Raw genomic sequence first — 15,467 nt, forward strand, 5'->3', positions numbered from 1 at the left:
CCAACTGTCCTCTGTAATCCATGGTTTGTACGTCTCGACCTATACGCCAGGTCTGCATACCGACCTACTGTCCACTGTCCTTGGTTAGCACATCCCAACCTGAACGCTAGGTCTGCATACCGACCAACCGTCCTCTGTAATCCATGGTATGTACGTCTCGACCTGTACACCAGGTCTGTATACCGACCTGCTTCTGTCTTCTATAATTCATGGTTTGTACGTCCCAACCTGTAGGTCGGGTCTGTATACCGACCTGCTTCTGTTTGCTTTTATTCATGGCTTGTATGTTCCGACCTGTACGCCAGGCCTGTATTCCGACCTGCTTCGGTATGCTATTATCCATGACTTGTACGTTCCGACCTGCGCGCCCGGTCTGTGTACCGACCTACTTCTGTTCTCTATAATTCATGGCTTGTACGTTCCGACCTGTACGCCAGGTCTGTATTCCAACCTGCTTCTGTCCTCTATAATCCCTGGTTCGTATGTCCCGACCTGTATTCCCTGTCTGTACACCGACCTGCTTCTGTTTGTTGTTATCCATGACTTGTACGCTCCGACCTGTACGCTAGGTCTGTATTCCGACCTACTTCGGTCTGCTATTATCCATGGTTTGTACGTTCCGACCTGCGCACCCGGTTCTTAACCTGTTCTGTGGGGTGGGCCCAGCTCTTGACTGCCATCGAGGCTAGCTCTTGTCCAACCTGTACTCTTGACCTTTGACTGCCCCGTCACCGGAAGCTTTGACCCTTGCCACGCAAGCTTGACCTCTGACCTCCACAGGGGCTGGACTTCTGACCATCCCCGAGCTTGACTTTTGACCACGTCAGCTGCCTGGCCCCCTCCTCATGCACCGTATCACAAGCCTCCCCCTCAAGTCTAGTTAAAGGAAGCTCTAGTCCGACTGACTAAACCCAAGTCCCTTCGTTACCTGACCTGGTTCTCACATCTTCTGCTGACCTGTTTTCTGTCTATCTCCTCTAGAGAATTTCTCGCCGCCCTATGAGATAAACGGGATTGTTTTGTGTATATATTGGTTCTTCAATTTTCGAGCATACTCTTTTCCTATAAATGTCACACTGTTTTCCAAGCCTCAACTCAAGTTTTGAGGAAATCCCTTCACCTTCTCCTTCCATATAAAAGGTCCGAGTATAGCTCTATCATCTTTTATTTAAGCTATCCTCTTGTTAATAAAGTATCAAGTATTCATGGAACCTGCAACGGAATCCAGCGAACTTGCTTCTTTACTTCAACAAATTGCCCATCTGACAGAGTTATTAGCTCAGAAAGAGGAAGCCTTGCTGGAGATGACTGCGAGCAGAGATCTTCAAGCGTCCCTTGCTCATGAAATGGAAAACCTCTGGCTGGCCGCTAAATCCAGAACCCGAGTTGAGATTGCTCTCAAGCTTAAAGCTCAATCAGACTCCAGAGCCAGGTTCACTATTTTATCCATTTGAAGATGAAACATGAGGACGAGGTGACCCTCCTGAAAGAGGAAGGATAGATCAAAGATGAGACTCCCTTAAAAAATAGTCACCTTGTTAAGAAAATAAAACATGTTTTTTGGATTCCGTTCATGGTGTAGCCCCATGTCCTCTTGGTCTGGTATCGTTGTGTTTCTATAAAACACTTTCGTTCCTCTAATATTTCTAGCAAAAAAATAAGGATAACCTGCTTACCCCACCTTCCTCTTACCTCTCACCAGAAGATGCCAAGGCTCGAGGAGCTAAGACGCTTGAAAATATGCCTGTCAATTTTCATATTTAGCAGAAACAATGGAAATATGACTTACTGACCGGTTAGGCACAAGAACATGGCTTGCTGTATTTTGCCTCAGTGAATATAAAGGGTACCGACCATGAGAGCCATTGAACCGACCGAGAAAATCGTTGGGCGTGAGAGCATAGTTCACTTATAACTCGCACTTAGGCGAGAGTCTGGAACCCGACCTGAACGGTCGTTGGGCGTGAGAGCATAGCTCACTTATAACTCGCACTGGGGCGAGAGTCTGGAACCCGACTTGAACGGTCGTTGGGCGTGAGAGCATAGCTCACTTATAACTCGCACTGGGGTGAGAGTCTGGGACCCGACCTGAACAGTCGTTGGGCGTGAGAGCATAGCTCACTTATAACTCGCACTGGGGCGAGAGTTTGAGACCCGACCTAAATGGTCATTGGGCGCGAGAGCATAGCTCATTTATAACTCGTACTGGGGCGAGAGTCTGGAACTCGACCTGAACGGTCGTTGGGCGTGAGAGCATAGCTCACTTATAACTCACACTGGGGTGAGAGTCTGGGACAGCCAATCGGGAAGGACGTTGGACGTGAGAGCCGTGCTCACTTATAACTCGCACTGGGGCGAGATTCTGGGACAGCCGATCAGGAAGGTCGTTGGGCGTGAGAGTCGTGCTCACTTATAACTCGCACTGGGACGAGAGTCTAGGATAACCGACCGGGAAGGTCGTTGGGCGTGAGAGTCGTGCTCACTTATAACTCGCACTGGGGCGAGAGTCTGGGACCCGACCTGAACGGTCGTTGGGCGTTAGAGCCGTGCTCACTTATAACTCTCACTGGGGCGAGAGTCTGGGACCCGACCTAAATGGTCGTTGGGCGTGAGAGCCGTGCTTACTTATAACTCGCACTGGGCGAGAGTCTGGGACCCGACATAAACGGTCGTTGGGTATGAGAGTCATGCTCACTTATAACTCGCACTGGGGCGAGAGTTTGTGACCCGACCTGGATGGTCGTTGGGCATGAGAGTCGTGCTCACTTATAATTCGCACTGGGGCGAGAGTATGGGACCCGACCCGAACGGTCGTTGGTCGTGAGAGTCGTGCTCACTTATAACTCGCACTGTGGCGAGAGTCTGGAACCCGACATGGACGGTCGTTGGATGTGAGAGCACAGTTCACTTATAACTCGCACTGGGGCGAGAGTCTGGAACAGCCGACCGGGACTTCTTAGGAAAACCCGTTCGGGGACAGATGCTACCGACCTGGGGATGAGTTCCCGACCAGGGATTGCTTGAAGGGACCACTCTAACCCCGTCTACAGTCAAGAAATATACAGTATCAGATGTACTATGAAGATAGAAAATATTAAAATCTTACTCAGCCCTCGGGCAAATGACGTCATGTAGCTTTGCAACATTCAAATTTATCTCCCGCCAATTTTCTTCGCCGCTTCCCGAGAAGATTGCGTGCAGACACTTCCGTACGCATACCCTTTCTTATGATTTCCATATCACGTCTATCATTAATACGCTTCCTAGGGGGTGACATCTGTCCCACGCATTTATTACTTACGTCGTATGACGCCGCCGACTTAACTCTTTTTTGTGCACGACTTCCCATAAGAGTATGTCGTTCTATGATCGGATGGCATTAGGCGCTTTACCCAAAAATATACTCGACTCCTCTTTCGATATTCCTCAGGAAAGTCCGCTTTATAAGCCCTAAAGGCAGTCTGCCGCCGTCGTCTTAAGCGCTTCGACTACCTTCACCGCCTCATTGTTTTGCTGTCCTCAGTGCCTCAGCCAAACCCTCTCTCGAACCCCAATGCCTGGTGCCCTTCCTCTTTTCGTCCGATTTCTCCTTTAACCTTCCTCATTTTGATAATGGCGGACGGTAAGGCCTCCTTCTGGTATTCTTATTACATTTCTGACATAGACGACTACGACCTGTCCATGATCCGGTCTAATTTGGAACTTAGCGAAGATTTTGAACTTAGACTCCCCACACCCAGCGAACATCCCTCATCCCCTCCTGAAGGCTTCATGACTGTTTTCAAGGACCAGCTTCTAGGAGGCCTTCGTTTTCCCCTCCATCCATTCATCTCCTCCCTGAGCCAACACTTTGGTATATGCCCTTCTCAATTTGCTCCTAACTTCTTCAGGGCTATATGTGGCACCGTCATTCTATGTCGCATATACTAAATCCCCTTGACCATCCAGCTATTTCATCATTTTTATTCCTTCAAACGATCTGAGCCAAGGGTATTCATGGTGCAAGCTAGACCTGGTTATAAATTCTTTTCTGACATGCCCTCTTCCAACAAAGGTTGGAAGTCTCGTTTCGTCTTTGTTAGATTACATGAACCGCTGATCGGACCAGCCCAATGGCGTTCTGATCTTCCTACTAATCTTCCTATGCATCATCACCGACCTCCCTGCCACTCCACTTCCGAAAAACTCCGAGGCGTGAGCGTTCGCTTGTCTATAATACTATTGGAAGGTTTTTTGTACTCGTTCGGGCTCAGCCCAGTTCATGCAGAGATAGGGGCTCCGTTAAGTAAGACCTTGCTTTTCCTCTTACTATTCTTCGCTAACTGAGGTATTTCTCTTCCACTTTGCAGAGGCTGCTATGCACCGGGCCTACTCTTCAAATATAAATCAACAATCTCTCGCCATTTTGAAAGCCCTGAGCGTGGAGCTTAAACAGGGCCTGGCAGCTTCCTCACAGTCTGCCCCTCCTGCACCAGCCCGGGCGGAAGCCCCTCCTACTCTTCCCTTGGATGCTGCCTCTCGGGAAGACCTTGTCACATTATAACAGACCGAGGAAGAACGGGTCGCTTCTCCCCCCTCCCGCTAAACGATTACGGCTCCAATGCAAAAGGAAGAGAGTTATTCCCGCGGTCCAGGAGTCTCCTCCGCCTCTCCCTTCCGACCAGCATTCATCCGCAGCCTACCAATCTTCCGAGGCTAAGGCTATTACTCCCGATCGGGAGATTGCTCTCGAGTCAGAGGTTCCCACCTTGTCTCCCAGAGTATCGGCCCCTACTCCCGTTCGGGCTTTGTCTCCCGAGCAGGTCCCTCTTACCGTTCGAGCTTTGTCTCCCTAGCGGGTTCCTCCTCCTGTTCGGGCTTTATCTCCCGAGCAGGCTCCTCTTCCTATAGAGGACCAACCAGGGACCTTTGCCACTCGGCCTTCCTCCTCCCCTGTGGTCACTTTGGCCTCTACCTCTCGAACCCAGGAGCGAAACCCCAAAAAGTACGCCTTCACCACTTCCTGGTGCCTGCCCTCCTCCACCGAGCCTGATGCCGAAGAAGAAACTGCGGAAGGTGCCCCTACTACTATTGGCCTGGTTCAGCTACATGGTGAGTTGGCCACGTCCTGGCGGTCAGGCAATTGAAGATTTTGGAATAATCTGCCAATGGCAGGCCTGGACCAAGCCTCTCGCCATATAATTTTTGTGAGTTTTCTTTTATCAGGGCTCCTCTCCTGAAACCACCTGTAACTCTTTCTTTCGTGTCTTCCGTAGGCCTGCTCCGCCATTTTGAGTGCGATCCAATATGCTGCCAACTTGCATAGGGAGCATGAGGTGCTGAAGGCTCGCCTTCAAGAAGCAGAGCTGCCGCTTACACCCCGTGACCCGCTCAATCTAACACCAGGGGATTTGGCGGGGTATCTTCAGTCGATTGGGGAGTATGTTGAGTCTGCCCGTAGCATTGCCCATGCAGCTTTTGACAAAATAAAGACTTTAGAGGCGGCTCTGCAGACCAGCGAGTCCAAGTTGACTTCTGAGGGAGAGTGTCGCCTCTCGATTGTGGCTGAATTGAATGAAAAAGATGTCAAGCTGACCACCCTATCTTCCAATCTGAAGACTCTACAGGATGTTAGAATGTATACTAAAAGCCTAGCTTTTGGTATAAAACATTTATCTAGAAATAAGAATCACATTGGTCAAATGTCTACATTTGCGATAAATGTAGTTGTTCAATTAATTTATATTATAGATAACATGGTGTGTGGTGTCACACACAGAAGATCATGTTATCAGTACCTTATAAATTATAAACAGTAGCTCACGACCATGATGGAAAGGAACAAACCATTGGAAGGTCGTAGTGTAATTAGGTGTTAATTTATCTTAACTATATAATTACACTAGTACACTAAGAGTGTATTGAGTAGGACCATTAGAGGTCGTTTCTTTTATACTGACTTTATAAAGGAACAAAGACCTCAGTTATTATGGAAGTGTGTGCTCTTAATCCTAATATAATAACAAGTACATATATTTGATATTTATTTCTTTAATTTATCAATGGGTGAGATTTAGTTCGATGAATCAATAAGCCCGATAAGTTGGGAAATGATATCACTTTTAGTGTGTGTTGTTGATTATAGAAGGAAACTGTGTCCTAGTAATCTAGGTTGAGAATGTCCCCAAGAGGAGCTCATAAGGATTGTCATGTTAAACCCTGCAGGTGGACTTAAGTCCGACATGATGATGAAGTTGAGTGGTACTACTCTTGGAGCTAGATATTAATTAAGTAAGTTGTCAGTAACTTACTTAATTAGTGGACATTTGTTATCTTAAACACAGGGAGACTAACACACTCATAATAAGAAGGAGCCCAAAATGTAATTTGGAATTTGGTGCGGTAGTTCAATAATAGTTCTTTAGTGGAATGAATTATTATTGATGAAATTAAGTTGTGTGTTCGGGGCGAACACGGGATGCTTAATTTCATCGGGAGACCAAAATCAATTCCTCCTCTCGGTCCCTATCGTAGCCTCTAGTATATAGAGATTTATACCCACCGCATACCCACCTTCTTACCCATCCAATGGGGCCGGCCAAGCTAGCTTGGAACCCAAGCTAGGGTCGGCCAAGAACAAGTGGATGAGCCATGTAGGTGGCCGGCCAAAGCTTGGGTCCCAAGCTTAGGTGGCCGGCCACTAGAATATTAAAAAGGATTTTTATTAAAATTATTTCTTATGTGGATATCATGATTTTAAAAGAGAGTTTAAAAATTAAAAATTTCCTTTTATAGCTTTCTACAAAAGATTAAGAGAAGAGATTAATCTCTTTCCTTATTTGTAGTTTAAAAGGATGGTTTTAATTTTTGGTAAAAACTTTCCTTATTTGTAAATCATCTACATGTTTAAAAGAGAGTTTAAAATTTGAAATCTTTCCTTATTTGTTGATTAAAGGAGGATTTTAAATTTTAAGAAAACTTTCCTTTTTAACCATGTTCATGATTTAAAAGAAAGTTTAAAAATTAATAATTCTCTTTTATTAGTTTCTACAAAAGATTGAGAAAATATTTGATATCTTTCCTTATTTGTAGATTAAAAGAGATTTTAATTTTTAGAGATAACTTTCTTTTTATCCACATGTTTAAAAGAAAGATTTTAATTTATTAAATTTCCTTTTTATAAACCAATCATGAAGGGATTAAATTATTGGAGAAATTTTATAAATTTCTAGAGACAAATTAGGAAGTTTTAATTAATTAAAACTCTCCTTGTTTGTAGCTTTTATGTGGCCGGCCAAATAAAATTGACAAAGAAAATTATTTTAATTAAATAATTTTTCCTTTTCAATGGAAAAAGAATTAAGGAAATTTTTATTAAATTTTCCTTATTTTCCAGGATCAAGGATTATAAAAGAGGGGGTAGAGGAGGCTTCAAGGCTAACGACTCTATTCTATTTTTCTCCCTCTTTTCCTTGGTGGTGTGGCCGGCCCTATTTCTCTCCTCTTCTCTTGTTGGCCGAAACTTATATCTTGGTGGAGCTTTTGTTAGTGGCCGGATCAAGGAAGGAGAAGAAGGAGAGAAAGCAAGCCTCGTTTCTAGCATCCCTTGGAGCATGGTGGTGGTAGCCGAACCTCTTCATCCTAGAAGATGTTTTGATGGCCGAAACTTGCAAGGAAGAAGAAGGTGATTGGTGGTTTCTCATCTCGGAAGAACGTTACCCACACAACGTCCGAGGTTAGAAGAGGAATACGGTAGAAGATCAAGAAGTATTTCTAGAAGGTATAACTAGTAATTTTTCCTTTCCGCATCATGCCAGTTATTTATGGAAATAATACCAAATACAAGAGGCTTACGATTCTAGTATTTCAAATATGTTTTTCGATGATGTGTTCTTTTGTTTTATTTTTCCTTGTGATTTGATTGTTCTTTTCGGTTAACCTAAAGTTATTTTAGGAAATTAAATATTAGCTTTCCATAAAAGGTTTTGTCTAGTCGGTGGTGGTTGCTCCCATATCCAAGAAGGTCATGTGTCTTGCCACGTCAGTACTGGGAACCAATTATGGAAATTAATATTTAATGGAATTAATAACTTAAGGTGATTTGGGTCGAACGTGTTAAGTTCCGCAGGAGATCCAAGTCAAAACCTAAAAGAACAAATAGATTAAGTTTTGGATCAAACGTGTTAAGTTCCGCAGGCGATCCAAAATTTAATTTAAAAGAACACATGGTAGCTAGGAAAAGGTTCAGACCTTTGTACAAAATTTTTGTACAGTGGAACCTCTAGGTTTTCCGAGTAGCAACCAACACAGGAAACTCAGGATACTCTTCAGAAAGACTTAGCAGATGTTCAGGCTCGGTTAGCTTCCAGTACTAATCGAGAGAGAGCCCTCCAAAGTCGATGGGAGGTCAGTCAAGCCACAATTGAATCAATGCAAACCAACCTTTTGAAGGCTCAGGAGAATGCTTCCCAGAGTCAAAAAGATTTGGCTTTGGCTCGAGCCGATGCTGAGAAGACCCAGGCAAAGCTAGCGGACTATCAGGCAGGTGAAGCCAGTTGTCTGAGAGCGTACAGGCTATCTTATGTCACATTTCCTTTCTTTTTGAGGAAGATGAGAGGTTTGATGAACCTTATGTTATGTTGCGGAGCGGTCGGCGGGGCTCGCCAACTATTTGAGCAGGGCCTACTCCACTCTGCCCCTTCAGAGAACTTTCTGGACACTGCTCGCCTGATGGGCAACCTTCCCGCTATGTCGTATCCTACCTTTAAGGACGATGACGACCTCTTCCTCCTTCCAGCGCCTCCTACTGATGCTGAACTTTGATGTAAAAATGAAACTGTCAAACCTTCGCCAATATTATTTGCCTGTAATTTCACATTTATTGCTGTCTTGGACTACTTAACTTTTTTATGATGTGTTATGATATGACTGCCTGTTGTCTATCTCCCCTTGGCTCGTTAATTTCCTGACAATACCTTGTGTATTTTTCAGACCGATATGAACTGTAGCGATATGGATGTACACTTCGACCTTCTGGTTCAAGTTTTAACTGGTCCCGGTCGGGGCTCCCTTCTTTACCTCGACCTGTTTCACTCTCCTTTTCCCGCTGATCGCCCCGGCTTGGCCTGGCTCGGCCAACCACCCTGGTCTGCTTTTTCCATCTTAATCCAATCCAATATAAGATAAAACCAGAGTAGGAATGTGAGGGTTAAGAGTTCATAGAACACTTGTAACTGTCGCGTCTTTTCCCGAAGTCTATCTCCTCGTAATTCGTGTTGATACTTTTCTAGATATACCCTTGGGCGCTCTTTTCTATGATGATCCATCGGCCTTCATTACTCCCGTCAATTGTTGTGGACCGGTGGATGATGATTGACCAAATTGCCCTTACACCCACCAGCTATAAATGTTTTCCCCTCATCTCTGTCTTCAGACTTTTCTCAGCTTTCGCTTTCTTCCTCCCTGATTCCTTAACTGCCCTGACGCTTCCCTTTTTTCGTTGATAGTTCCCTGCCTAACCTTTTTCCCGTCATCCTTTTTCCACATGGCATCTTCCTCTTATTTGTCTTCCCTTGCGGCGATGTACTTTCCGGGTGCGTCCACCTTCGATGAATTAGATCTGGATGATCTGTGCTATTACTACGGAGTCGCTGCCAACACTCACGTAATTATCCTAACAGATATGCACTAGTTTTCTGCTCCTCCCACCGGCTATTGCACCATTTTCAAGGAACAATTCATTGCAGGACTTCGTCTCCCTCTTCACCCTTTTTCTCTGATGTGTGCCGCTACTTCAAAATTCCCGTGGGCCAGTTAACGCCCAATTCTATAAGACTCCTCTACGGATTTGTAGTACTCTGCGAAGTATGCGAGCTATCTCGGTCTGCCCCTCTGTTCCACTGTTCCTTCGTCCTTTGTCGGCAAGAAGAAGGCTCCTTTCATTTCCAACCCCGCGTTCGGACTGCTTTTTTCTCGTCCCTTCCACCTTCTGAGGCGAACTGTGTAACGACCCAAATTTTCTCCTTTTGAGCCCAAAAAATAATTTAAAAATATTTAAAATGCTATAGAAAAATTCTAGAAATTTTTAGGAATTTTTATAGTATTTTTACATAATTTTTTGAGTTCGTTTGGTAATTTTACCTAGAGAAAGAAGTTTAAAAAAAAAGAAAAAAAATAACATATGTTGAAGCCGGGTTTTGAACCCAGGACCTCGGACTTATCAAACCCAGGACCTCGGACCCGATAAGGATCTTAACGAACTCAGCCAACCAACTGGTCTGCAAACATTTTGTTAATTATATATGGAATAAAATTTATATAAGGTATAGTTAGGAACATTAAAAATAAATCGAAACGAAAAGTGCGCGGCTGAGGAATCGAAACCGTGACCTTAGAGTTGGTCAAAATCCGGCTGACCAAGTGATCCAGCCGTCGGTTTGTTTAGAAAAGGTAGGAAAATTTATTTAACAAGTTAACAGAATATGGAGATTATAAAGAGGGATAAGTTGAGGAGGTAAATTCCCGAGCCCTAATTTCTCCCGACCCGAAACCTTTTCCTCCTCCTTCTCGCGGCGCGACGCCGTTCTTCTCTCGGGCGGAAACACGAAGGAGCTAGGGTTTCCTCCCTCCGGCGGTCGGCGAAGGCTTTTTCCGACCGGTCTTCACCCGTGCGTGACCACCTCGACGCGGGGAGCTCGGAAACACAAAGGAGACGCGAGATTTGAAGTTTCTCCGAACCCTAGAAGTTCCTTTCTCCGGCTGTAAGTCCAAGAAACCTAAAGTAAGTTGTTACTCACCTGCAGTAGGATAGCTCCAAGGTTTATTCCGTGTTCCTCTTCTTGTTTTTGAATTTAATTTGGTGTTTCCTTTGTTTTTGGGTATGCCATGAGAAGGGATGGATTGCACATTTTCTGCCGTGAGGTTGAAAGGATGAATATGAAGAGGAATTGGCTCCTGTTGGCTTGGGATTTTTGTTGTAGGGAATTAAGATGTTAGGGACCTTAGAACAGATTCATAATGTTGTTGGTTTTCTTTGCCATCTGATGAAGCATGATTTGGAGAATTAGGGTTGCTTACAAAAAGGGTTAAGCTGTGAATTTGATATATATGTTTGTTTGAATAGCTATGTATAGCATTTTGTTTCCCTTATATTACTTTCTTGTCGTGGAACTATAGACAACTCCCACCAGTAGGCATGAGTATGAGCAGATCTATTCAAGTGAGCATTTATATTCATTCAAGTAGAAGTAGGCATGAACATATTCATTCAAGTGTGCATTTATATATTCATTCAGTTCCTTTGCTATTTAAAATTAGTAAATAACATGAACATGTGCAGATTTAGATTTCTAGTTCCTTTGCTATTGGAATAACATGAGCAGATTTCTAATTTTTTTATGTTATTAGATGTGCATGAGTAGCCTTCCTTTTAAAACAATCAATTTCTAGTTTCGTTAGAGCTTAATATGCAGAATTGTGTTAGCTTAATATGCAGCATTTTAGTGTGCAGATTTTTATTAAGTATTAGTGTGCAGAATTCATTTACCCTTAGCTGAACATGTGCCGATTTTTATAAGCATAGCATGCAGATTTTTATAAGTATAGTATGCAGATTTTAATATGCAAAATTTTATTAGCATAGTAGGTAGATTTTTGGGTTAAGCATTTCAAAGTTAGAATTTGCTTAAACATTTCAGTTTCTTTTTAAAGAAGTATTCTTTTAGAAGTATTAACAAGTATAAGAAAGATAAAGAAAAGAAAGAAAAAGGCCAAGGCCTTAAGTAGATCCCAAAGTCAAGACTTTAGGGATTTTGGCACACAAGGTGCTAAAGAAAATGCCGAGACATTATATAGAAGTATTAAAAGAAAACAAGTATTTTACTTTTATCAGTGGCACTGTGCTGGACTCTCAGTTGTCCTTGGGTTGGGCTCCCATAGTCGTCCCTAGGTTTAGATAACCTAGTAGTAACGGCACGGCCGACGGTCGACGGTCGACGACCCGAGGGTCGCCAAATGGGCCGCCAAATGGGTCGGGTCATTACAAAAGTAAAATCACAGTTGCGGGGCCCAAGAGAAGTTGATTATTATTTTGAAGTATTATAAGTATAAGTTTTTGAACAAGTAAAACGAGTTTTACATAAATATAAAGTATTAAAGATTAAGTTAGAACAATTGAAATAAGTTTCACTTTGTTTTAAAATCAGCAAGTTGAGTTTTCTTTTATGCTAGCATGTTATTTAGATTAGTTTACTGTTCTTTGCTATTAGAAGAGCATGAGTAGCTTTACATGTTTAGCATTTCAGTATGTTTGTTTCTTTTACTAGTAGATGAGCATGAGTAGTTTTCTTTTTGAGCATTCAGCTTTTAGATTTCAGTATATTCACATGCATATCGAGTTTTGTGAGTTAGATAGCGCTTACTAAGCATTTTGCTTATAGTTTGCATTTCCTCTTACTGCAGATACAGGAAAAGAAAAGTGTTAGCAAAGGAAGACGACAAGGAGGTGCGGATGATGTGTGATGCCAGGACTATGGAAGTCTTGGGACTAGAAAGGAGTTCCTTTAGTCTTCTTTCCTTATTCTTTTTTAGCTTCCGCATTTTAGTTATTGTAAACATTTGAGTTTAGTTTAGTAAGTAGATATTTGTGTGTTTGATACTTATTTAACTGCGTGGGTGTTTGATAAATGTTCCAGCCGCCTGTGGTTGTGTATATTATGTTATGTATTAATGATTATAGTCACCGGTATAGGGGAGATTCTGTCAAAATTTTTCGGTAGGGATTCCTCGTGGTTTCGATCACACCAGTTAAATAGAGTTAGTAGTTAAGTAATGGTCATCCTTAGAGAGTAGTATAGTATAGTAAGAAGGGTGGTCGTTACAAACTGGGCGAGTAAATTCTTCTTCATCTGATTTCCCCATGAGGTAGAATGGCCCCTGCAATGGCAGTCGTTGCTTCCCTCGATCCCACAATTAGGGGAGTTCCAGCTTGATACCTTCTATATAGAGGCTTCGTCTCGCTTAGCAGGATGACAGCTGAACTTAACGCGCTTATTATCTGAAGAGTTGTTGTCTTATTTCCGACTAAGCCGCCTTACTTCTGAAACACCCCGTTCCCTGGGTAAGCCTTTCTTTCGTTTCTTCTAGATTTCCGATATTTTGCTTTAGTTACTGGAACTGACCCCATATCCTGGCTTATGCAGCTGACACTTTAACCCGTGCCTCTGAGGTTCAGCCCCTTCCCTTAAGTGATGGGGAAATAATGCGACGAGGTCGAGCCATCCTAGAGAGGAGGTCAATTCCTTACTCGACTTCAACTCAGGTTGGGATGACTGCCTTCACCATTCCCCGACCCAGTCGTTCCCCAAGGGCCTCGTCTGCTCCTCGACCTACCTCTTCTGCTCGCCCCAGGGCCGCACCGGCTTCCCGACCTGCCTCCTCTACGCGCTCCCAGGCCTCGCCTACTTCCTGGCCTGCCTCCTCTACTCATCCCCGAACCACGCCTACTTCCCGACCTGCATCATCTGTTCCTCTCCGACAGGACATTCCTTCCCCCCTTACTTCTGGCCCTGGTCGTGGACGTGGTCGAAGATCAGCCAATGTAACTTACGCCAGCCCTGCCTTCAGAGAAGCATCTCAGGTGGATAGTCGGGCACGTTCTGTAAATGACCGCTCAAGTCGGGATACACCTTCTTCTTCTCGGCGCAGGTCTCGGCTACCTTCTGAGGATTCTGATTCGGACGATCAGCCTTTGGCTCACAGAGTTCGCCGAAGAACTACCACTCCTAGACAAGACTTGGGCCCTTCTCCTGTTCCTCATCCTTCGCCTCCTGTTGCAATCACCACTCCTATCACGAGCCAGGCAGATACTCCTCCTGCTCCTCCTGAGGTTCCGGCCGAGCTACCACTAGCTCAACCTTCATTCTCACAGCCTCCTGCTCCTCCTGAGGTCTCGGCTGAGCCACCACTAGCTCAACCATCATTCTCACAACCTCCTGCTCCTCCTGAGGTCCTGGCCGAGCCACCACTGGCTCAACCTTCATTCTCACAACAGCACTGTAGCACCGAAGCAGACCCCTCACATCACCCTTCACCAAATACCTCACCTCAAGAGCCTTCCCATGTGCCCCCTTCAGCTCCCTCTGGCTCAACTATTGGTCCTTCACAGCCACCACCACCTGCTCATCACCATTACCATACCACTACCCCTTTTAAGACTAGGTTAAGGTCAAGGCAAGACGTTCCCACCAGCACCTTGATAATGAAAGGTCATTTAGCCCCTTTATGGGAAGAAAGTATGCACCAGATGGAACTCTTGCCGCCACCTGCCCAAATGGATAGATTCTCAGAGCTGTATATCAAGGTAAGTTTTAACTATTCCACCACTGATTATTTTTCCCACTCTTATTAAATACTTCCTTTATGCCTCAGGCTTGTGAAGAGTCCTTGATAATAAATCAATCCTTTCATGCCACTCATTACCAGAATAAAGTGCTGCGGGCAGGGTAACGGAATTGGAGCTTTAGTTAAATGACCCCGCGCAAGCTAGTTATGCCCTGAGAGATGAAATAAAGGACCTGACCAGAAGGAATACCCATCCAAAAGTATCCCTGGCGCAGGCTAACCGTCAGCTTAAAGGCCTTCATGCAGAAAAGAGCCAGATTGATGTTGTGCACCAGCAACACGTGGATCAACAAGCTTTGGTGCATCAGCGAGCCATTGACCAGTTAACCTAGAAACTACGTTCCGCAGAAACCCTAACACAAGAGCAGAGCAAAAGATTAGAGTCCCAAGCGGCCCAACTGGCGTCTCAAGCAGCAGAACTTGTGGTCGTCCGGGCTGAACTATTGCAGGCTCGTGCTACTGTAGAGGGGGTATCCACAACCCTGACTATCTATAAGGAAGGGGGAAATGACCGTTACAAGCAGAGCCGCGACTTGTACCTGTGCTCTCCAGAGTTTTGTACACAAGCGGGACAACGTTTCTCCACATCTGTTATTTATGGTGTGGCTGAGGCTCTGCGACAACTCTACAAACAGGGCTACTTGAAATCCGCTCCTCCTGTCGAGTTTCTGGATCATGCTCGGATCATTAAAGAGATTCCGGATAATATTTTTGCTCCCTTTAAATGATTGATGCTGAATGCCTACACATATTATGACTTAACGATGTCTTGTAGAATACTTTATTGCTTTACTTCCTACACGATCACTTGCACTTTGAGGTTTAATTTGCTGAAATATTTTACTCTATTGACAGAAATGTTATGATATACAATCCCCGCTCTGACATATCCTTTTACTAAGCTATCTGGTCAGCGTTTGGCCCCGATCTGGCAGATATTTTACAGCCCGACCTCTTCTTCTTTATACAATTCCTTACACTCGGTAAGGTCGCAAGTAGGTAGCACTCCACGGCCGATCTAGCTTCCTACCTTGGTTATCTTATAAATAGTAAGCTCCAGACGATAATTTCTTAATGACCTTATAAGG

At 44.3% G+C, this 15,467-nt stretch overlaps 1 protein-coding gene across 1 annotated transcript; it reads left to right on the plus strand.

Moving 5' to 3' along the window:
* The first annotated feature begins 13,303 nt into the window (after window positions 1–13,303).
* On the plus strand, window positions 13,304–14,484 carry LOC121978067 (vegetative cell wall protein gp1-like). The gene is made up of 2 exons (XM_042530454.1): window positions 13,304–14,338; window positions 14,407–14,484. The coding sequence occupies exons 1-2, from the start codon at window positions 13,304–13,306 to the stop codon at window positions 14,482–14,484; spliced, it is 1,113 nt and encodes a 370-aa protein (XP_042386388.1).
* Window positions 14,485–15,467: the final 983 nt, after the last annotated feature.

The sequence above is a fragment of the Zingiber officinale genome, chromosome 4B, assembly GCF_018446385.1.
Source record: "Zingiber officinale cultivar Zhangliang chromosome 4B, Zo_v1.1, whole genome shotgun sequence".
Lineage (NCBI taxonomy): Eukaryota > Viridiplantae > Streptophyta > Magnoliopsida > Zingiberales > Zingiberaceae > Zingiber > Zingiber officinale.